This window comes from Malaya genurostris, chromosome 3 (assembly GCF_030247185.1).
Source record: "Malaya genurostris strain Urasoe2022 chromosome 3, Malgen_1.1, whole genome shotgun sequence".
Lineage (NCBI taxonomy): Eukaryota > Metazoa > Arthropoda > Insecta > Diptera > Culicidae > Malaya > Malaya genurostris.
The window spans coordinates 254,083,442-254,102,490 of NC_080572.1; the positions used below are offsets into that span (position 1 = coordinate 254,083,442).

The window sequence follows — 19,049 nt, forward strand, 5'->3', positions numbered from 1 at the left end:
AGAGTTGCCATTTATACAGAATTACCTGTAATGTATTGATTTGTATACGTCCAAACGAATTTCATGCAGAATACAGATTTAATACATATTGCCAAAACTATATACATAATTGTGCTACTTCTCATCCTCCAACGCAATACAAAATCGAACCCGTTTTGTTACAATATTTACTTGCTTCTGGTCTACCGCCACTTAATTTCGGATGAAAATTACCAACACAATAAAAAATAATCTAGATGAGCAACGTTGAGAAAAATAAATGGTTACCTTCCAACATCGTTGAAAAAGTTAAGTATATTATCAACGTAATCCAATAATTTATTGTGACGATTCATTTTCAAATATTATGATGAAATCACAGACTAACAGACAGGACACTCAAATTTGATTCTTCAATCATTTTAACGGTCATTTCGAATATTCCATTATTTGGGACAGTACTCACATGTGTCATGATGGCGCCACGTTACCCTATCAAAAACATCATGTCTGTCATCTAGACTGTCTTTATTTTTTTCATTTACCAACAGAGTTGCCATTCATACAGAATTACCTGTAATGTATTGATTTGTATACGTCCATGCGAATTTCATGCAGGATACAGATTTAATACATATTGCCAAAGATAAACTGAAGATTACAATGTTCCATACGTTTCATTGAAAAATGTTGGGTCAGTAATCGTGAACCAGTTGGTTCAGTAATAATGTAATTTTATTGACCCTCCGTTAACAAGCGTCGACTAGTTCCGACAAAATGCCATGGAAACAATACAAGTTAGAAAGGAAGCACACATATGTTTACATTCAGCATATAATGATTTCTTGCCACAACTGATGCTTCATGGGATGAGGCTATAACAAACTAAATAAATTCTAGACAATGGTTCTAAGTAGTTTTCACTTTCTTATTCTAAGAATCACTGATATAAAGCGAAATTTCTCAATATCGTTCATACTGTAACTTGATATTTTTCCAAACATAAACAATCATTGTCATAGTTACGACGCATCTAGTGATCAGACACTTGTTGTTTTGCTTCAAAATACTCAAATTGACAGTGAACCGAGCTCATCGAGGGGTCCTATTCAAATGATACCTAAGAAATCGCAGACTACTCTATCTTGAGTTTATCTTTGATATTGCCTAAACTATATACATAATTGCGCCTACTTCTCATCCTCCAACTCAATAAAAAATCGAACCCGTTTTGTTACAATATTTACTTTCTTCTGGTCTGCCGCCACTTAATTTCGGGTGAAAACTACCAACACAATAAAAAATAGTCTAGATGAACAAATTTGAGTCGAATAAATGGTTACCCTCCAACATCAAGAAAAAGTTAAATATATTATCAACGTAATCCAATAAAACATTGTGACGATTCATTTTCAAATATTTTGATGAAATCAGGCATCCCTGCAAGCAGCTGATCGGTGTTGACAAACGAGGGGAAACCAACTAGTAAAAAAACTTTTACATAACACAAGGGGTGTACAGATAGTAAATAGTTCGCGCAGTACAATATAGGTGGAACTAGTGCATCACGAAAAATAATTTTTATTAGAATTTACTCATACTGTCATGTCTGTTAGTCTGTGATGAAATCAGGCATCCCTGCAAGCAGCTGATCGGTGTTGACAAACGAGGGGAAACCAACTAGTAAAAAAACTTTCACATAACACAAGGGGTGTACCGATAGTAAATAGTTCGCGCAGTACAATATAGGTGGAACTAGTGAATCACGAAAAATCATTTTGATAAGAATTTACTCATACTGTCATGTCTGTTAGTCTGTGATTTTGTGTCGAGTAGTTAAATTGAACTAAAACCGCGGCCCATTTCAAAGTTTGACGGATGGAAAGTTATTTGGGTTGATTTTGCACTGGAAATAATTTCAAGCAGGGTTATTTTTGACATCAAATTAACCACTCGAGTGTCAGATTTCAACCAAATGTTATAATCGTTATAATTGACCACGAAATGGTTCACAGCCTTAGAAATAAACTGAAATTCACCACGAAAACTAACAAAATCGGGAGAGAATGAGAAGAAAACAAATCGACAATTCAGTCCGCATCTTCTCAATCAATTTCGGTAGATTTCCGAACCAACCGGCTGGAGGCGAAATTCTTTCGGAATCGTTTGCACTAGATTCCGCATTGATTCGAATTTAATACTGAATTTCACATGGAATTCTGAATGAAAATTTTTCGCCCATTCGGATTTGATTCGGAATTCAATAATGTGATAATGTGGGTTGTTTCTGGATGCTCACTCAACCCAATTGACAGTAATATTATAAATGTCATTGATATTTCTCTCATTTTATGAATGTGTTAGTGTAAAAGTTAGGCGACTTACGGCTTACGCGACTTTTTGTTAATTTTCAGTGAATTTCAACAGTTTATGCTGGAGTTCTAAGAAAAACTGGATATTTAGTACTTGTGTATATCCGAAAAACTTGACGATTTAAATTTTATTTGTTCAGTTATATAAATTTTACATTGATCATATTTCTGATACCACAGAGAAAGAACAATGTTGTTGCGTTCAGTACAACCATTCTTCCACAGGACGAATTTTGAAGACACCTCACAGTAAAGAGAGTAAAATACAATTTTCACTTGAAATTTGTAGGAAAAACCTAGGAAACCTCGAACAAGTCAGTTAATTGCGTCCATCGTACGTCTGCGAATCTTTTCTGTAGGATCAGAACAAACGGCGCATATTGCACGTTCCTTAAATTACTTCGAAATTGAATTTTTGCCTTTCTCATATAGAAAGGTTATGCAATCACTGTGAAAACCGACTTTTGAACCGAGGCCCGGAGGGCCGAGTGTCATATACCATTCGACTCAGTTCGTCGAGTACGCAAAATGTCTGTGTGTGTATGTGTGTGTGTATGTGCGTATGTGTGTATGTAACGTTTTTTTGCACTAACTTTTCTCGGAGATGGCTAAACCGATTTTCACAAACTTAGATTCAAATGATCGGTCTTGTGGTCCCATACAAAATTCCTGAATATTATTTGGATCCGAATTCCGGTTCCGGAATTATGGGGTAAAATGTGCAAAAAATTGTGAAAATAAGTGCACTAACTTTTCTCAGAGATGGCTGAACCGATTTTCACAAACTTAGATTCAAATAAAAGGTCTTCAGGTTCCATAAAAAATTTTCACAAACTTAGATTCAAATGAAAGGTCCTGTGGTCCCATCCGTTATTCCCGAATTTCATGCGGATCCGACTTCCGGATCCGGAAATATAGGGTAAAGTGGGTTAAAAATTGTATACCATCACTGAAAATGGGGATAAACCTTTAAAAAATTTCTAAATCGATCTCAAATCTTTTCCAATTTGATAGTTTTTATCAGTAGACGGTCAAACAAACCGATTTCGATCATTCTTTTAAGAATCGAAGAAAATTATTTATTTTTTCAGTATTATATATGATAGTATGATTGATATGAGAAAGGCATCATTACACCACTAGGTGGATTAAAACAGGTTTTTATCAAATGGAAAGATTATGGATGATTCGGTACTCATCGAAAATATACCACAGCAGTAAACTATCGGATCTTGCTTATTAGTTTCATGTGAAAAGCCGGCTTGTTAAGAAAAGGATTTCAAATTTATTTTCAACTTTCTTGTGTCATAAAACGCACACTGTTACTGCTAATTGAAATCTTTGTAACACATCAAAAATATTTCAATGTTACCTAAACGTTATGTAACCTCTGTAATGGCTGGAATTGGTTAAATAATATTCTAAAAGGACTGAAATCAAAATTGGATTGATTTGTATTTTCCCTAACTTTGAAAAAACACTCGACTGGTCATCGCACTCCACAATCTTCTCTTAGAAAAGAATGTTGACAATGATTTATAGCTTCAAATAATTGCCATGAAATTTAACCTGATGTTGACGTTCTCTAATAAAGGTTCGAAAGGAATTTTTAGTCATAAACAATGTTTTATTTCACTAATTATGGATAAATGACAGAAGTCGAAACTACTTTTCATTTGTTGCGATTACATGACATCTTCCAGCTCAAAGCTTGAATGTTTCCGTCTGTGACGTCGTTCCATCATAGATAAAGGCATTGTCGAAAGATTTGTACTGTTTCGTAACTAGCTTGATCAGCTCGTGAGCAATACATCCTCCAAAGAAGGCCGAAATGCTGTGAATCTCCGCACCTCCATAGCGGCAAACTTCGTGGGCCAAATCATCACTAATTGGTGGCGTACTGATGCCCCATTCGCTAACCATTTTGGCCGCCAGACTTTTGATTCTTGAAGTGTCCACCTCGACTTGACACTCTCCTGGCATATAACCATATTCTGCCTGGAACTTGTCAACGGCGCGCAATATCATGTAATGAGCCATCAACGAGTTAGGCGTTTCTAAACCTGCAGATATCTGAGTCGCTTTGTAGCCTTTGTCGTACTCATCCGCAATTTTTGTTCCACGAACTATAGCTATATTTGCCGCTTCCCTGCAAAATAATCGAACATCTCTTTCACTAACCAGATCGTTCGGTTTATTTAACTCCTTTAGCAATTGTCGAGTTCGACGGTAGACGATTTCCGCATCATGAACGGCCTGTGATCGATATACGTTCTGTAAGTTTATGTACGATGCCGTATCTGCTGTCATGTCAGGAAGAACGCCCGGTAACGGAAGCAAACCATTTCCTTCATTCTCTACGAAATCTCTCAAAGCTCTTGTTAAAATCCAGAAAGCGTTACTCTGAAATAAATGCAAATATATATAAATATTTCTATGAAATATTACATTCCATGGGAAGTACCTCTTTGTTAACATTGAGGCAACAGTCATCAGACAAAATTTCTCTTATTCCAGAATTTGGTTTGCCAGCTCCGAAGCTAGAATTAACTGCCTTTATAGCTTCTTCGAAATTTTCCTCATCAGCAGTCATTTTACTCCGAATAAGGTCCCTTAGCTCAGACTTTTCTCTGTATGTATCCGGATATCGTCCTTCGTGAGCCTCTACCCATTCTTGTAGACACTTGTACATCACCACTAGCCAGGGTACTTTAGAAGTAATTTCAGTTTCGGCCATATGCTTTTTCAATGCTTCGAAAGGATGTTCTAACCGAAGGTCACTCTGTCGGCTATCCGGATGAGATTCAACAATACAATGTTCCTTTATCTGAAGTCTAGCAACACCGTAGAATCCAAGTGAACGACACACAATAAACGGAATGTGTTGGTCCCATAACAGATTAGAAAGTCGCACGGTTGTGCGTTCGTTTACGGCTGTAGCCACAACCACATCAAAAGTTTTGAAAAAATCCGGCTGTGACTCGATCAGTTGATCAACATTTTCCTCGACGTGATCGCCGTGCACATCAGGATTCAATTCTTGTAACAGTTGCGTAGCACTCTTCGCCCTCGGTTGACCAACCGAAGCTGAATCTAGAAAAAAATTACAACCGATGTCCTCTTCCGTAACAATTTCGTTGTCGACTATGGTGAATCCTCCGATTCCGGGTAGAACGATTCCTTTTAAAATTTCCGTTCCCAATGCAGTTGCATTGATTAGACAAATTTGAGCATTTTCCAATAACGTTTGTCCGTGTTCACCCCAAAGACTACAAATAAATATCGAAGGGAAAAAATTTCGTTTCAGACTATCAATCAACCTATATCAATATTGTTCACTAACCGAATTTGACGGTCATATTTCCTGCTCTTGTCCGATAGTTCCGGAGACTTTGGCGCAGGTGAGGACATTCTAGGAGATTGCAGCTCTACCGATGTGGATGGTAAAAGAATTATTCGAAAACAAATGAAAATTGTTTTGAAACCAAGTTTTCAAAGCCGGTTTTTAATAAATTATCTGTGATGGATTGGATCTGGATTACTCGAGCAAGTTGACATACAGCAGAGATGGATTCTGCACTTGCAATAGTGACACGTTGCCATCCGTTTTTTGCTGGGGTTGCTAGCAATTTGGTTGTCAAAGACCGATGCAGGGAGATTTTCGCAACTGCGTGTTTTCATTTATTGCTACTCGATATTTGATTCAGTGAAAAGTGGCAAAAAGTATATTATTGTATGTTTCACATCATTGGGCTTTATATTTTGCACAAAAATATTCTCCTTTACAAGAAAACTAACTGATAAAGTGATTTTCCAAATGAAACGGCTGGTTTAGTTAACAACAGCAAGAAGCAAAAAAGGTGTCGATTTCAGCGACATGTCATACCGTATTTTGAGAAAATTGCAGGGCAATGAGCTGGAGATCAAGGAACCGATTGATGAAATATCAGATGGTGCAGATGCGGACTACGATACCAATAGCATTAGTAGCCAGAGCCGCAAGAAGATAAACATCAATCGATTCGATCTGGTGAGTGATACGCAGCGATTGACTGCTGTTGCTAGATTGAGATAAGATCTAATTTGTTAATTGGAAAGTACTTAAAGATATCATTTAATCAATATGTTAGAAGTTGCTATAAGTTAGAAAATCGATTGAATTGAGAATGTTCGTCTTATTATCAAAACACCAGACAGCGATTCGTCTATCTAGTGAAAATAGATGAGAAACGTTTTTTTTAATTGAGCCTTTACAGCTTCTAAATAATAAGGGCAAAGTTGAAAATGAAGAGCTTGTAAATTGTTAGTTTTAATATTATTTTTAGCATATTCTGTACTATTTTCAATGTTTCGTCTTCGACTCATCAGAGCGTCAGCAGTTTATATTGAACTGTTAGCGTGACTTAACAGTAAAGAAATATAGATAATTGAAGTCTAATACTGCGGAAAATAGTAATATTCAACAAAACTTTGGAAAAAACGGCTCCCTGACTAGAAGTAACGGAATCGAGTCCTGTCTGCTATACGTTTTGTTATTTCTTGTTCAATGTTTTCTAGTTGGGTACACGTTACTTAAAGCCAATTATTTTTTAAGTTCGTAGTTATTATTATTACTACATCGTTTTTAACCCCGGTTTCACCTAATTGTGGTCGTCCACTACTGTTAGTTCGTAGTATATTGAAACCGTGACTAATTAGACTACCGAACAAAACATGTATAATAAAAGCGTTGATCTGTCTGAATGCATATCAAAAACTAAAACAATACTACTTACAGCTTAACCAACAGCAGTCACTTTCCGAAAGTGAAGTCAAAGAGGACGACAACGACGAAACGGAGCGCGATGGAGCCGGCGGAACGAAAAATAGCAATCTGGTTGAATTAAAAAAGAAGAAAAAGAAGAAGAAGAGGCGTACCGGCAAATATGTGTCAAGTTCCGCTCGGCGCAGCAGTGAAGACAATGCAGACGCCGAGGATGATTTTACCAAAACCGTCAAAGAGGTGGACAAACTGTTCGCCGATCGCTATGAACGGTCGGAGAATAGTCCGGCGATGGCAAACAATGCCGCTTGCCATGGATCGACCGGTTCGACGGCGAAGGTACTGCTTTCGATTCAACACAAAAACCTAAATTCTCAGTACGAGATGAAGCGGATGTTTGGTAGCAAGGTTGTCAGTGATCAGCAGTGAGTCGACCAGTTTTTTTAATAAGGGAACCTAACAAATATATTACGTTTTTTTTATCTCAGAAATAAACGACGAAACAACCGTGGACCCCGTATTTTAAAGTCGACCTATCTGGTAAATCCAAAAGATAACTGGCCTCCTGTCGGCAAGTCCGGAATCTACATGAACCTGGTGCAAGCTCCAGAACAAACAGCTGGCACTAGTAGTTCAGGGCCAGTAAAAGGAACAGTCGATAAAAATGTGGTATACTTTGCTTTCGAGCACAGCCCATCGTACAGGTTGATACAACAGAAGTTTCTGCAAGCTGTCGAAAGTATGGACTCGGATAATATCATAAAAATAATTAATCAGCACCCGTATCACGTGGACTCGTTAATTCAGTTAAGTGAGCTGTGCAAGATGTCCGAAGATCACGCGATGGCTTCGGATCTGATTGAACATGCACTGTTTGCGTTGGAATCATCGTTTCATACGATGTTCAGTTTGACTCAGGGAACATGTCGGCTGGAATACCGCCGACAGGAGAATCGAGCTCTTTTTATTACATTATTCAAGCATTCACAATATCTTGAGTCTCGTGCTTGCTCGCGAACGGCATTGGAAGTCGCCAAACTGATTTTGACATTCGATCCGGTGAACGATCCGTTGGCAATCATACTGGTCATCGATTACTATGCAATTCGTGCCAAACAGTACGAATGGTTCGTTCAACTGTACGATGAGTGGGAAGTGACTAACAATTTGTCGCAGCTTCCAAATATGGCTTACTCTTACGCACTGGCGTTGTTCCATCTGAAGCGTGACGATGAGGCTGACCGAGCGCTGCAGTACGCCCTGCTGATGTTCCCGGCGGTACTACGAATGTTGCTGGATGAACTCTCCATCCAACCGGATTCTCGTGCCAGTAGTCACAGTTATTTTGCTACGTACTCCTTCGATAAGGCGACGGTAGCACTGCAACAGCTGATTGCATTATATGTCTGCCGTTCAAAGTTGGTTTGGAGGGATGCGGAAATTTTACCATGGCTTGAACGGAACGTGAATGCTGTGTTAGATCGAGTAGATGCTAAAGATGAAGTTGTTGCGGAGTATACCAGTAAGAGAAATCAAAGGTGAGTGGCAGTAAGAGTTATCATCATTCTGCTTTCATCGCTCGATTTATCAATCGATTATTTCGGTTTCAGATGAAGAAATTATTTCGTTTTGTTACAATCAAATCTTGATTTGATAGTGAAAATTGAAATTTGTGACGAGACTTGATTTTTGCTTCACGTTGAACCCAAATTCTGGTGAAGGTAGCTCAAATATTGAGTCACAACCATGTTGAATCAAGCTTGCCTTGCCGATGCCGCGATCTTTTCTTGATCAATGCACACGTCATTTGTTTATCTTAATAGGCTATTCAGGCCAAGGGTTGGGGGTTTCCAGGTTTCACACATTCCATACCAGACGAACTCGGCGACGTCACCCAATTATTGGTTCCTTCCAGCAGGTACCAAAAGTGACCGAATTCCCTCGAAACAATTTGTAACGAAGGACATGAGTATCTTCTGTTGCAATTGCACCAGGGAATTTTTAGTAATATACAAAAAAATATTCAAGTATCCTACTGCGTGATAGATTGAAGTCGAGTCCTAATAAAACGCGATTGAATAATATCTGCAAGCCATTAATAGCATTGTTAGCACCGTAATTAGTTCGTCGTACAGGAAGTCGAAAAAAATGCCTGTTGCGAAGAGCACGGGGTCGGACGTTGATATTAATTTCGCGGAGCAATGACAATGAGCTTCGCCCGGTCTTCAGTCCAGCCATGTTCCGTGCGTCTGTGTCGTTTAAACGCTCGTTATTTTTGTCGATTGGATTACTATCATAACTCGGTTTTGGCCCTGTTGCCCTATTTCTTCTTCCATGTCTGAAGCGGTAGAAAAAAAAGATTGTTACTTGAATGTTCCAAAATTTACTTAAAAAGTGTTGTGTAAATTGTTTATTTTGAATTCTTTTAGTATAATGAAGTAACTAGTATAATGTATTATAGCGTTGTGTACGAGAAACGACTGATCACGATAACATTAAAAATGTAATTTTCAATTTCACTGATCAATAGATTTAAATTTGTAGAAAAAAAATATATACATATTGTAAAACACTATCTAGGATTCTAAAGCTAACTATAGGATTGAATATAAAATTCGTTCTATACTCTGCTTGTCCGACCCATATCTAAAATAATGTAATTTGTAAAAAAAAATCAACAAATCAGAAATTACTTTGGATTTATTTTTTTAGAAATCTACCCAACATTTAAATTGAAAATTACACTTCATATCACCTAGTTAGAAGCGCTTAACGTTGTGCCTCATCCGTTAGTATAACATTGTCTGCAACCACATCGTTCACCGGTGAACCAAAATAAATAGCGAACTGCAGTGCAATAAACGCCCATACAAACGAACAAGATTGACATATTTGTCATGCCCGCATTCTACACCACACTGCAAATCGAACAGTTGTCCATTCAACAAGCAAATGACAAAGCGAATATTTCACTCATCTGCTCTGCATGAAGGCAGGCGTTGACTGAGCGGTAAAATGTTACAGATCATATATTTATGGATTTCGTTTTGCGCGAAAGTTCATTGATCAATCCACGCGTGAATGTGTTGGTGTGGCTATTCTTAGTGGTTGTGTGGTTAAGGATCAAGAGTAAACCAAGTTAATTTGTGTTGGTCAATTGTATATTACGTACATTTTATTTAGTACGTATGTCATAGATCTATGTGTTCATCTATGCTGTACAACCAGTTTAGCAAAGTGGCTTGAACAATTGAGTTTCAAACAATATTTTTTAGCAATAATTTGTTTTCAAGTAAATGTTAAGCCTGATTTGATTTTGATCAATTTTTCACCAACGTTTGATGGAAAATTGCTTACATTTTATGAATGTAAATTTTAGTTCCCTAATAAAAAAGTTAGCAACACTGCTTCAATGCATTTGAATTAGATTGCGATACACAAAACAAACAAAACTAAACATTTTCTGTTACAAAAGCAGTTTTCCGAAAAAATAAATAGTTTTACGACAACATTCTATATCCATTGCCTTTCGCGTGTTAAATTAAAGGTTCGTATTTTGCGGGTTCACTTATAGAAGGTAGTAAATCTTTATATCGCAATAATTTCTGCAAGAGGAAATCCATATAGGAATGTGTTTGTTGCTAATCAAATGTGTCAGTGGAAGTAAGCTGAAACTGAAATAATATTACTCGAGCAGTTTTAAGGAAAATGGAAGAGTTTTAGAGTAAGATTTTCAGTTTTCTTGAATTGCAATTTTAAGCAGAATGAACTCTTTGGTTTATTTTTCAACCATGTGGAAGATTTATTGATTAAAATCAGGAAAAGACAGCCGGAATTTATTTTTACGCACACATTGTTGACATTACTCATACACTTGCAAAGAGTCTTACTCCTTAATCGCAATGTGAGTATATCCAAAGACATCATATTAACAAGATATCCAGCTCTCACTTTACCCGAACAAATCATTGGTAACCTTTTTTTGCGAGCATGGCGTCCTCAGACGGGTTCGTATACAATTTTGTACATACAAGTAGTTGAGAGAAATGTCAATTTCGTGCGCGCCATAGTGACAGCACTGCGCACCCATATAATTGACATGATATGTTCAATGTGATGCCGTGCGATGGCGTTGCTGAACTGCAGATCGATTTTGTTTCAAGCTGACAGAGTCTAGTATATCGCAAACATCCAGTGAATTCTGATGAGCCGCATCGTGAAAATAAGTGAAGACATATACTGACATTCTACGCTTAATTATCCCATATTTTACGTATGGGACAATTATGCGTAGAACGGCAGTACGTATAATACAATGTCTCTTGTTTGAAGCGAAACTGGCTCTGCGAATGTCCCGCAAATGATTTAATACTAAACTGAATTCCTAATACTAGAACTGAAACTGAGCTCTGGACCTGAATCTACCGGAATGATGCACGTCAACTGCGCATGCTAGATTGAACCAGAGATGCCAGGTAAAAATTTCAAATATCTGCAGACAGGGTCTGTAAATCTGGAAAAAAATCTGCAGTCAGCAAGTATGTCTTGCTGGCAGCAATTTCTCTATAAAGTATGACACGCAAAACTGATTTGGCGAGCAAAAAAAAAGGTCGCGGAAATTTCAAAAGTCTGTAAATATAGACGAAAGTCTGCGAGAATTTCAAAAGTCTGTAAAAGTCTGCGAGAATTTCAAAAGTCTGCAAAAGTCTGCACAACAAAAAATGTCTGCAGCACTATACCCCAAATCTGCAGATTTACAGACAAATCTGCAGACCTGGCATCTCTGGATTGAACTAAATATGTCAAGTGTTAATCTTTTATGCTTACCCAGGTGGGAAAAAGGCATTATGAGTTTTCTCCTTTGATATTCGTTGATACGGGCCAGGATCATTTCGCCGAATGGGCCATTTCGCTGAATTCCATTTCGTCAAAAGGGTCATTTGAAAGACGACAGCGTTAACGCCCGTTTTATAGAGCTACTATTGTACTTCTGAAATATCTCATATTTAAAATAACGTTTAAATTTTTTTTCCCTGTGTTTAATCCCGAAAGACTACTCTCTTGAATAAAGATTGATTCATGATCCTCAGAACGAAGTTCCCAAGAGAACTTGTTGACTTTATTAGTTATTAAGTGTCAAAGCATTTGCTTAGGTGTATCTACCAGACAAGTTTTGTGGTACTTTTCGTTTACGGAGTGCGAAACGACTTTCGGCGAAATGATCTATTCGAAGAAACGAGTTTCGGCGAAATGACCCGCTGCTCGTTGGTGGCAAATATTTCAGAAAACTTTAATTTGGAATTATTTGTGATTATGTCATACAACTGAAAATGTTATCAAAAATAATGATCATATTTCCGATGAAATGAAGCAAAAATTTAGCTGATCCGTTGGATACAAGAGATATTCACGATATTTTGAAAAGGCGCCCCATAGTAAATTTTTATTCTCTAATGTGGAATCAGAACTAACTGGCTCAAGTGACACGTTCCACTTGTTATTTGGAGATTTGTGCCTGTATGACGTCATCGTGTGAAAAACGAGTCAACTCCGGAGACAAAAATTCAACCGTGAAGAACAGTGAGCAAATCTGCGGTACCGTATGTTTTGTGTGAAAATTTTATAGAGAGAGTGATAGCCAATGCTTCAGGTCTAGGGAAAGAAAGTGAGGTGGTGGACAATGAGAGGAGTGTGCAGGCTGGGAATATAGATACTAAGAAACGATACACAATCTTATTTTATTTGGTTTTGTTGGTATTCTATCGCCGCAAAATAATATCTTTATTTTACAACAACTACCACCGTATAACCACAGACTAACAGACATGACACTCAAATTAGATTCTTTAACCATATAAACGGTCATTTCGAATATTCCTTTAGTTGGGACAGTACTCGCATATGTCATGATGGCGACACGTTACCCTATCAAATACATCCTGTCTGTCATCTAGACTGTGTTTATTTTTTTCATTTACCAACCGAGTTGCCATTCATACAGAATTACCTGTAATGTATTGATTTGTATACCTCCATGCGAATTTCATGCAGGATACAGATTAATTACATATTGCCAAAACTATATAGAGAATTGTGCTTACTTCTCATCCTACAACGAAATACAAAATCGAACCCGTTTTGTTACAATATTTACTTGCTTCTGGTCTTAATTTCGGATGAAAATTACCAACACAATCAAAAATAGTCTAGATGAACAACGTTGAGTAAAATAAATGTTTACTTTCCAACATCGCTAAAAAAGTTAAATACAGGGTGATTTTTTAAGAGCTTGAGAACTTTTTTAAACAATAAAACGCATAAAATTTGCAAAATCTCATCGGTTCTTTATTTTAAACGTTAGATTGGTACATGACATTTACTTTTTGAAGATAATTTCATTTAAATGTTGACCGCGGCTGCGTCTTAGGTGGTCCATTCGGAAAGTCCGCTTTTTTATCGACAAATTTTGTTCAGCGATGAGGCTCATTTCTGGTTGAATGGCTACGTAAATAAGCAAAATTGCCGCATTTGGAGTGAAGAGCAACCAGAAGCCGTTCAAGAACTGCCCATGCATCCCGAAAAATGCACTGTTTGATGTGGTTTGTACGCTGGTGGAATCATTGGACCGTATTTTTTCAAAGATGCTGTTGGACGCAACGTTACAGTGAATGGCGATCGCTATCGTTCGATGCTAACAAACTTTTTGTTGCCAAAAATGGAAGAACTGAACTTGGTTGACATGTGGTTTCAACAAGATGGCGCTACATGCCACACAGCTCGCGATTCTATGGCCATTTTGAGGGAAAACTTCGGAGAACAATTCATCTCAAGAAATGGACCGGTAAGTTGGCCACCAAGATCATGCGATTTGACGCCTTTAGACTATTTTTTGTGGGGCTACGTCAAGTCTAAAGTCTACAGAAATAAGCCAGTAACTATTCCAGCTTTGGAAGACAACATTTCCGAAGAAATTCGGGCTATTCCGGCCGAAATGCTCGAAAAAGTTGCCCAAAATTGGACTTTCCGAATGGACCACCTAAGACGCAGCCGCGGTCAACATTTAAATGAAATTATCTTCAAAAAGTAAATGTCATGTACCAATCTAACGTTTAAAATAAAGAACCGATGAGATTTTGCAAATTTTATGCGTTTTATTGTTTAAAAAAGTTCTCAAGCTCTTAAAAAATCACCCTATATATTATCAACGTACTCCAATAATTTATTGTGACGATTCATTATCAAATATTTTGATGAAATCAGGCAACCCTGTAAGCAGCTGATCGGTGTTGACAAACGAGGGGAAACCAACTAGTAAAAAACCTTTTACGTAACACAAGGGGTGTACCGATAGTAAATAGTTCGCACAGTACAATATAGGTGGAACTAGTGCATCACGAAAAATGATTTTTATAACAATTTACTCATACTGTCATGTCTGTTAGTCTGTGGTATAACAAAATTGTTCGAAAAGTTTATATTGATGCCAATCTTCAACCACTGCAAGCAATATATCGTCTGTACTCAACATGGTTTTATGCCCAAGCGTCCTGTAACCACCAATCGATTGTCTGTTTATATCATACGTGACTGATCCTATACCAAACGGCATGCAGACATACTTAATTTACAATGATCTTTCCTCCGCATTTAATATCATCAGTCACGACATAACGGTTACTGAATTGGTTACAGCTCGAACATCCTTAAATGGTTGCAATTGTACTTCAGGAACCATAATTTAGGAACGAAGAGTTCCCCATATCATCCGATATTCCACAAGGTAGCCATCTCGGGCCTCAAGTATTCTTAATGTATTTCAACGATATCAACTTTTCTCGCCTATCGTTTGCTGAATACTTCAACATCTATTATAACATCCGCGGTCAAGAAGGTGTAGTCTGTATCCAACGGTTATTGTTAATTTTCGTGGAGTGGTGTAAAGTGATCCTTACAATAGGAAATACCGACAAGTTATCAGTCATTACGTTTACGGAAAAAAAATCTAATTTGAATACTCTAAGAATACGTGATTGCAAAGCCATTATATTATATTCAACTGGTATTCAAGTAACACATCTGAAGCTTCTTCCAGCTTAGACTTCGTAATGAGGATGGGTAATCTATTCACAGATGTATACTACTTCTTCTACTGTTCCCTTATTCGCTCATCAGGATTTGACTTTGATCTCTCACGTATAACACAATACTTGAGTTGCTTGTGTATAATTTTTTTTTTTATTTGTTTAAGGACCTTTTAAACTTTGTCATTCAGGTCCGTGTGTATAATTAGAAATTATCATTAGAACCACTTTGTGTCTGTTGATTCTAAAAAAATAAATATTATTCTATGAATAGAGTGACCAGTCCCATTCATCTCAGTAGTTATCTTTTATGCAGAAACCATGAGTTAGAGTGAGATCTGCTTTCCCTGTTCGATCAATTGACTCTAATGTCGTTTTCACATGATGCCAAACCTAACACAGTTTCTTCCCTAACTGCTGTCGAATTGTTTGTTTGAAGCTAGTTTCAACGTTGTTGAACTGAAAATCGAGTCAGTTTCAAACCTGGTTTTATATCAGGTTTGCTCAAACCCCCGTTGCTAAGTGCTAACCCAACACAATTTCGGGAAAAGTGTTTGTTTGATAAAACTACCCTGGGTCAGTTTCAGTTTTCTCAAGCGAAAACGATATAAGGGTAAGATGAAAATAGATGCATTCGCCTCAAGTGTTCTCGTGGCTATAGTAGCCATATCGCACAATTGGCGAACTGTTTATTTTTGCGATGTTGCTTCTTAGCAGGGTTTGGATGAATGAAGCAGTGAAGATGAGTATGCATGCTTCACAGTGTATGATATTCATGAATATACCTGCTTTATGAACCATGTCGCTTTTGAGGAAGCGTGAGCCTTGTTGCTTTATTGAAGTGGCTGTCCATGCACGAGAATAGAAGAGAGCGAACAATATTCACCCCTACTACTGTTTCTCCTTCTCTCGGTAAGAGAGAAGCTCTAGCCCCATAATTCACTGCAAGCAAATTAGCTTCACGGTGCAAGATAGTGATGAAGATTGAATATTCAGTTTTCGCTAGCAGACTGATGACTGGCTCTTAACTGTCGCATGTTTCTTCGAGGTCCGAACGCGATCCACATTTGTTTATACAGAATTGCACATACAGGTGTGCACTGCCACCGCTCAAACGTTTATTAGAGTAAAGGTTTTGCTGTAATGGTAACATGTGTTTCTTACAGCTCTCGAAGCTTATAGCAATACACAATGAAAATTCAATGAAAAAATGTTCAATGCGGAATACTGATTAAAAGACTTATTTTTCATCCTACTGGTTGATTACCTATCATGCACTACTACGATTAAACCCAATTAAACACTATTCAGCAGGAATTTGATTTACACAAGTAACAAGAGTTCAGGAGCTAGTTTCTCTCTAACAGCCAGCAAACGAAGCGTTTGTTTGTTTGCAGTATTTGGTGAGATCACCAGATCGCCATTGCGAATTGCTTCGCTCCTGTTACTTCTGTTTATAATATTCAAGTATAACTAAGAATTCTTACCCTCTACTAACTTGACACGAGTTGAATAAATGATATGCAACAGTTTTCGTGGCATAAAGTCATCATTAACAGCCGTTCGCGTCGGAGAGCCAGTCATCAGCCTGTTAGCGAAAACTGAGTATATATTCTTCATCACTTACTAGCCCCGTGAAGATCGTTAGCTTGCAATGAAGTGTTTGTGAGAAGAACGACGTTCAGGACCACGAGAGAGCAAACTATATTCACGGCTACTGTGCTTCATGAAGACTCTAATACCAGCACACTATACCATCTGTGCGTATGTGGAATATATTTGCTTCCACTAGCGTTTTGTTTGTGTGGTTCTTTTTGGCTGGAAAGGCGTCCTCTTTGTGAGCGGTGGAATTGTTCGCTCACAATGCAATGGAAACTATATATTCATTCGCCGGTGAATGAATATTCCAAACCCTGCTTCTTAGTTATTCATTTTCCTTGCGTTCGCGGCATTGCATTTCTTCCGCTACCAGCTCACCGCTGGACGATCTGGGCCTCCTTGAATGGTTTATACACACGGGACACGGTCAGAATATCGATTCTCAACTGTTTCATGATCCACCTGTGGAACTGTTCTGGATTTCCCATAAACTCATCCATAATTTTTTGTCGAAGCATGTTATGCTTGGAAACCATTTCGGTAACCACTTGACAGATTGTAACAAAATTTTGTAAACGTAAACATTGCATTTTAAACTATTTTCCCCTTCAAAAGTCAATATGTTTTTCAGGCATGTTTCATAGAGAAAGGGTAACATTTTTCCAATACAGTCTTCAATCGAATATGTGACATTCGAACGATTTACAATGAAACCTCAAATTACTGTTCTGTTCTTACTGCTCATCCTTATTTTCCAAATAATATTTAACATACTTGATAATAATAGGTACATGAACCCACCACGAGCTATTCTACGACACATCGTACTTTCTGATTTCAAAGAAAAGGTTCCGTTGGCTCAATTCATTAAAAAAGAAACCGAGCCTGTTTTGATGTATGACCCGTTACCGCCCTTGGATACGATCAACATCTACAAGAGGTCAGTAATAATTGGTGAACTCCAAGCTTTCAACTAAATCTTACCAACCCGTTTTCTAGGCCAACGATTAGTCCAGCCGCTCGTACCATGATCAACGCTTCACCGTTTTCGATGTTCTTTCAATCGCTCCTGCCCAGCTTTAGTTTACAGCAACAGCAGCAGCAGCAGCAACAACAACCCGGACAGGTTGCAAATCGTAACCGAGATGCAGTAGATGGGCCCGCCGTTGCTGACGCGGGAGACGGAGCGATTGCCGGTCTGCAGGCTTACACAAATTCGCTGAACTCGATTGTGGATGCTATGCGAGATTTTTTGTCAGATATCCGGGTGCTTGAACGCCCAAACGATGCCGATGTTGACGACGATGGAAGCACCGATGAGAACGAGCAAAATAATTATCTAACGTAAGCAAAAATTTACTAAAAAAAGAAACGTAGTGTTTTTTGTCAAGGTAGGTTATTTTTTTCATTTGTTTTATTTTGCTAGCACAGTTTTGATTCGAGATTACGTCAAAGCCTTTTCGTAAATGTGATTTCAAAATTTACGTCATATAAAACAAGAAGTAATGAAATCTTTAGAAGATAAATAGATAAATGTGCGATCACTTTTTTGATATAATTGAGCTGTTTTATAATGTCTATAACAAAATAAATCATTGTTGAGTTTGAATCAAAAGCTTATCTTGAGTATCATCACTGAATATTCAGCAGATGCATATTTAATTAGTGTCAGTAATGTTATTGGACGCTTCGCAAGTGATAATTACGATTGTAAAAGATAAAAAAACAGTGCGACGATAAACGTTTTTTGACTTCACTTTAATGCACTCATCAATATAAAATCAAATGTTCGTAGGTGTTGACATTTGGTATAAAACGTATACCGATTGAATAAAATTTTGATGACATCAACAGACTTACTGGTCGGAATCAAGATTACAAATTTATCAAAAGACAAACATAAAATCGATTGACTATATTTCATATACGTTACTCTAATTGGAGCAAAAAGTCGTGCACGTTGCAATCAGCAAACTTATGAGTAAAAGTTACTAGCATTTCATTGAGCTCTATTTATCTATATTCGTTCCGACATAAAGAAACAAATATCGTATTTACTGATAAAAAATTAACCCAGATGATATAATCTTCACACAAAAAAACGTGAAATAAGCTTATCGATGGTTTGTCACATCGGATTGTAATGAATAAACTTTATCAATTCGTAAATGATCATATACATAAGCGACGGTTGTATGGCCTTACAACGTGAAGTGATCAATATCACGTATCCTTTACACACCGGATTGCTCAATT

At 37.5% G+C, this 19,049-nt stretch overlaps 2 protein-coding genes across 2 annotated transcripts; one reads left to right on the top strand and one right to left on the bottom strand.

The window, feature by feature from the left end:
* Nucleotides 1-3,957: 3,957 nt before the first annotated feature.
* LOC131435112 (nedd8-activating enzyme E1 regulatory subunit) lies at nucleotides 3,958-5,902 on the bottom strand. Its single transcript, XM_058602649.1, has 3 exons — nucleotides 5,695-5,902; nucleotides 4,816-5,620; nucleotides 3,958-4,754 (listed from the first exon to the last, which is right to left on the bottom strand). The coding sequence occupies exons 1-3, from the start codon at nucleotides 5,760-5,762 to the stop codon at nucleotides 4,056-4,058; spliced, it is 1,572 nt and encodes a 523-aa protein (XP_058458632.1). The 5' UTR covers nucleotides 5,763-5,902; the 3' UTR covers nucleotides 3,958-4,055.
* An 83-nt stretch (nucleotides 5,903-5,985) lies between these two features.
* Nucleotides 5,986-18,977, top strand: LOC131435111 (ribosome quality control complex subunit TCF25). The gene is made up of 5 exons (XM_058602648.1): nucleotides 5,986-6,381; nucleotides 7,129-7,538; nucleotides 7,602-8,651; nucleotides 17,581-17,733; nucleotides 17,793-18,977. Exons 1-5 carry the CDS (start codon nucleotides 6,229-6,231, stop codon nucleotides 18,139-18,141), a joined length of 2,115 nt encoding a protein of 704 aa, XP_058458631.1. The 5' UTR covers nucleotides 5,986-6,228; the 3' UTR covers nucleotides 18,142-18,977.
* The last annotated feature ends 72 nt before the right edge of the window (nucleotides 18,978-19,049 follow it).

Bases quoted from the DNA above. Each gene is read 5' to 3' on its own strand.
- LOC131435112 (XM_058602649.1), bottom strand. From the start codon at position 5,762: ATGTCCTCACCTGCGCCAAAGTCTCCGGAACTATCGGACAAGAGCAGG. The intron at 5,621-5,694 runs GTTAGTGAACAA...ATTTATTTGTAG, and splicing joins AAATATGACCGTCAAATTCG to TCTTTGGGGTGAACACGGAC. The intron at 4,755-4,815 runs GTACTTCCCATG...CATTTATTTCAG, and splicing joins GCCTCAATGTTAACAAAGAG to AGTAACGCTTTCTGGATTTT.
- LOC131435111 (XM_058602648.1), top strand. From the start codon at position 6,229: ATGTCATACCGTATTTTGAGAAAATTGCAGGGCAATGAGCTGGAGATC. The intron at 6,382-7,128 runs GTGAGTGATACG...TACTACTTACAG, and splicing joins ACATCAATCGATTCGATCTG to CTTAACCAACAGCAGTCACT. The intron at 7,539-7,601 runs GTGAGTCGACCA...TTTTTATCTCAG, and splicing joins AAGGTTGTCAGTGATCAGCA to AAATAAACGACGAAACAACC.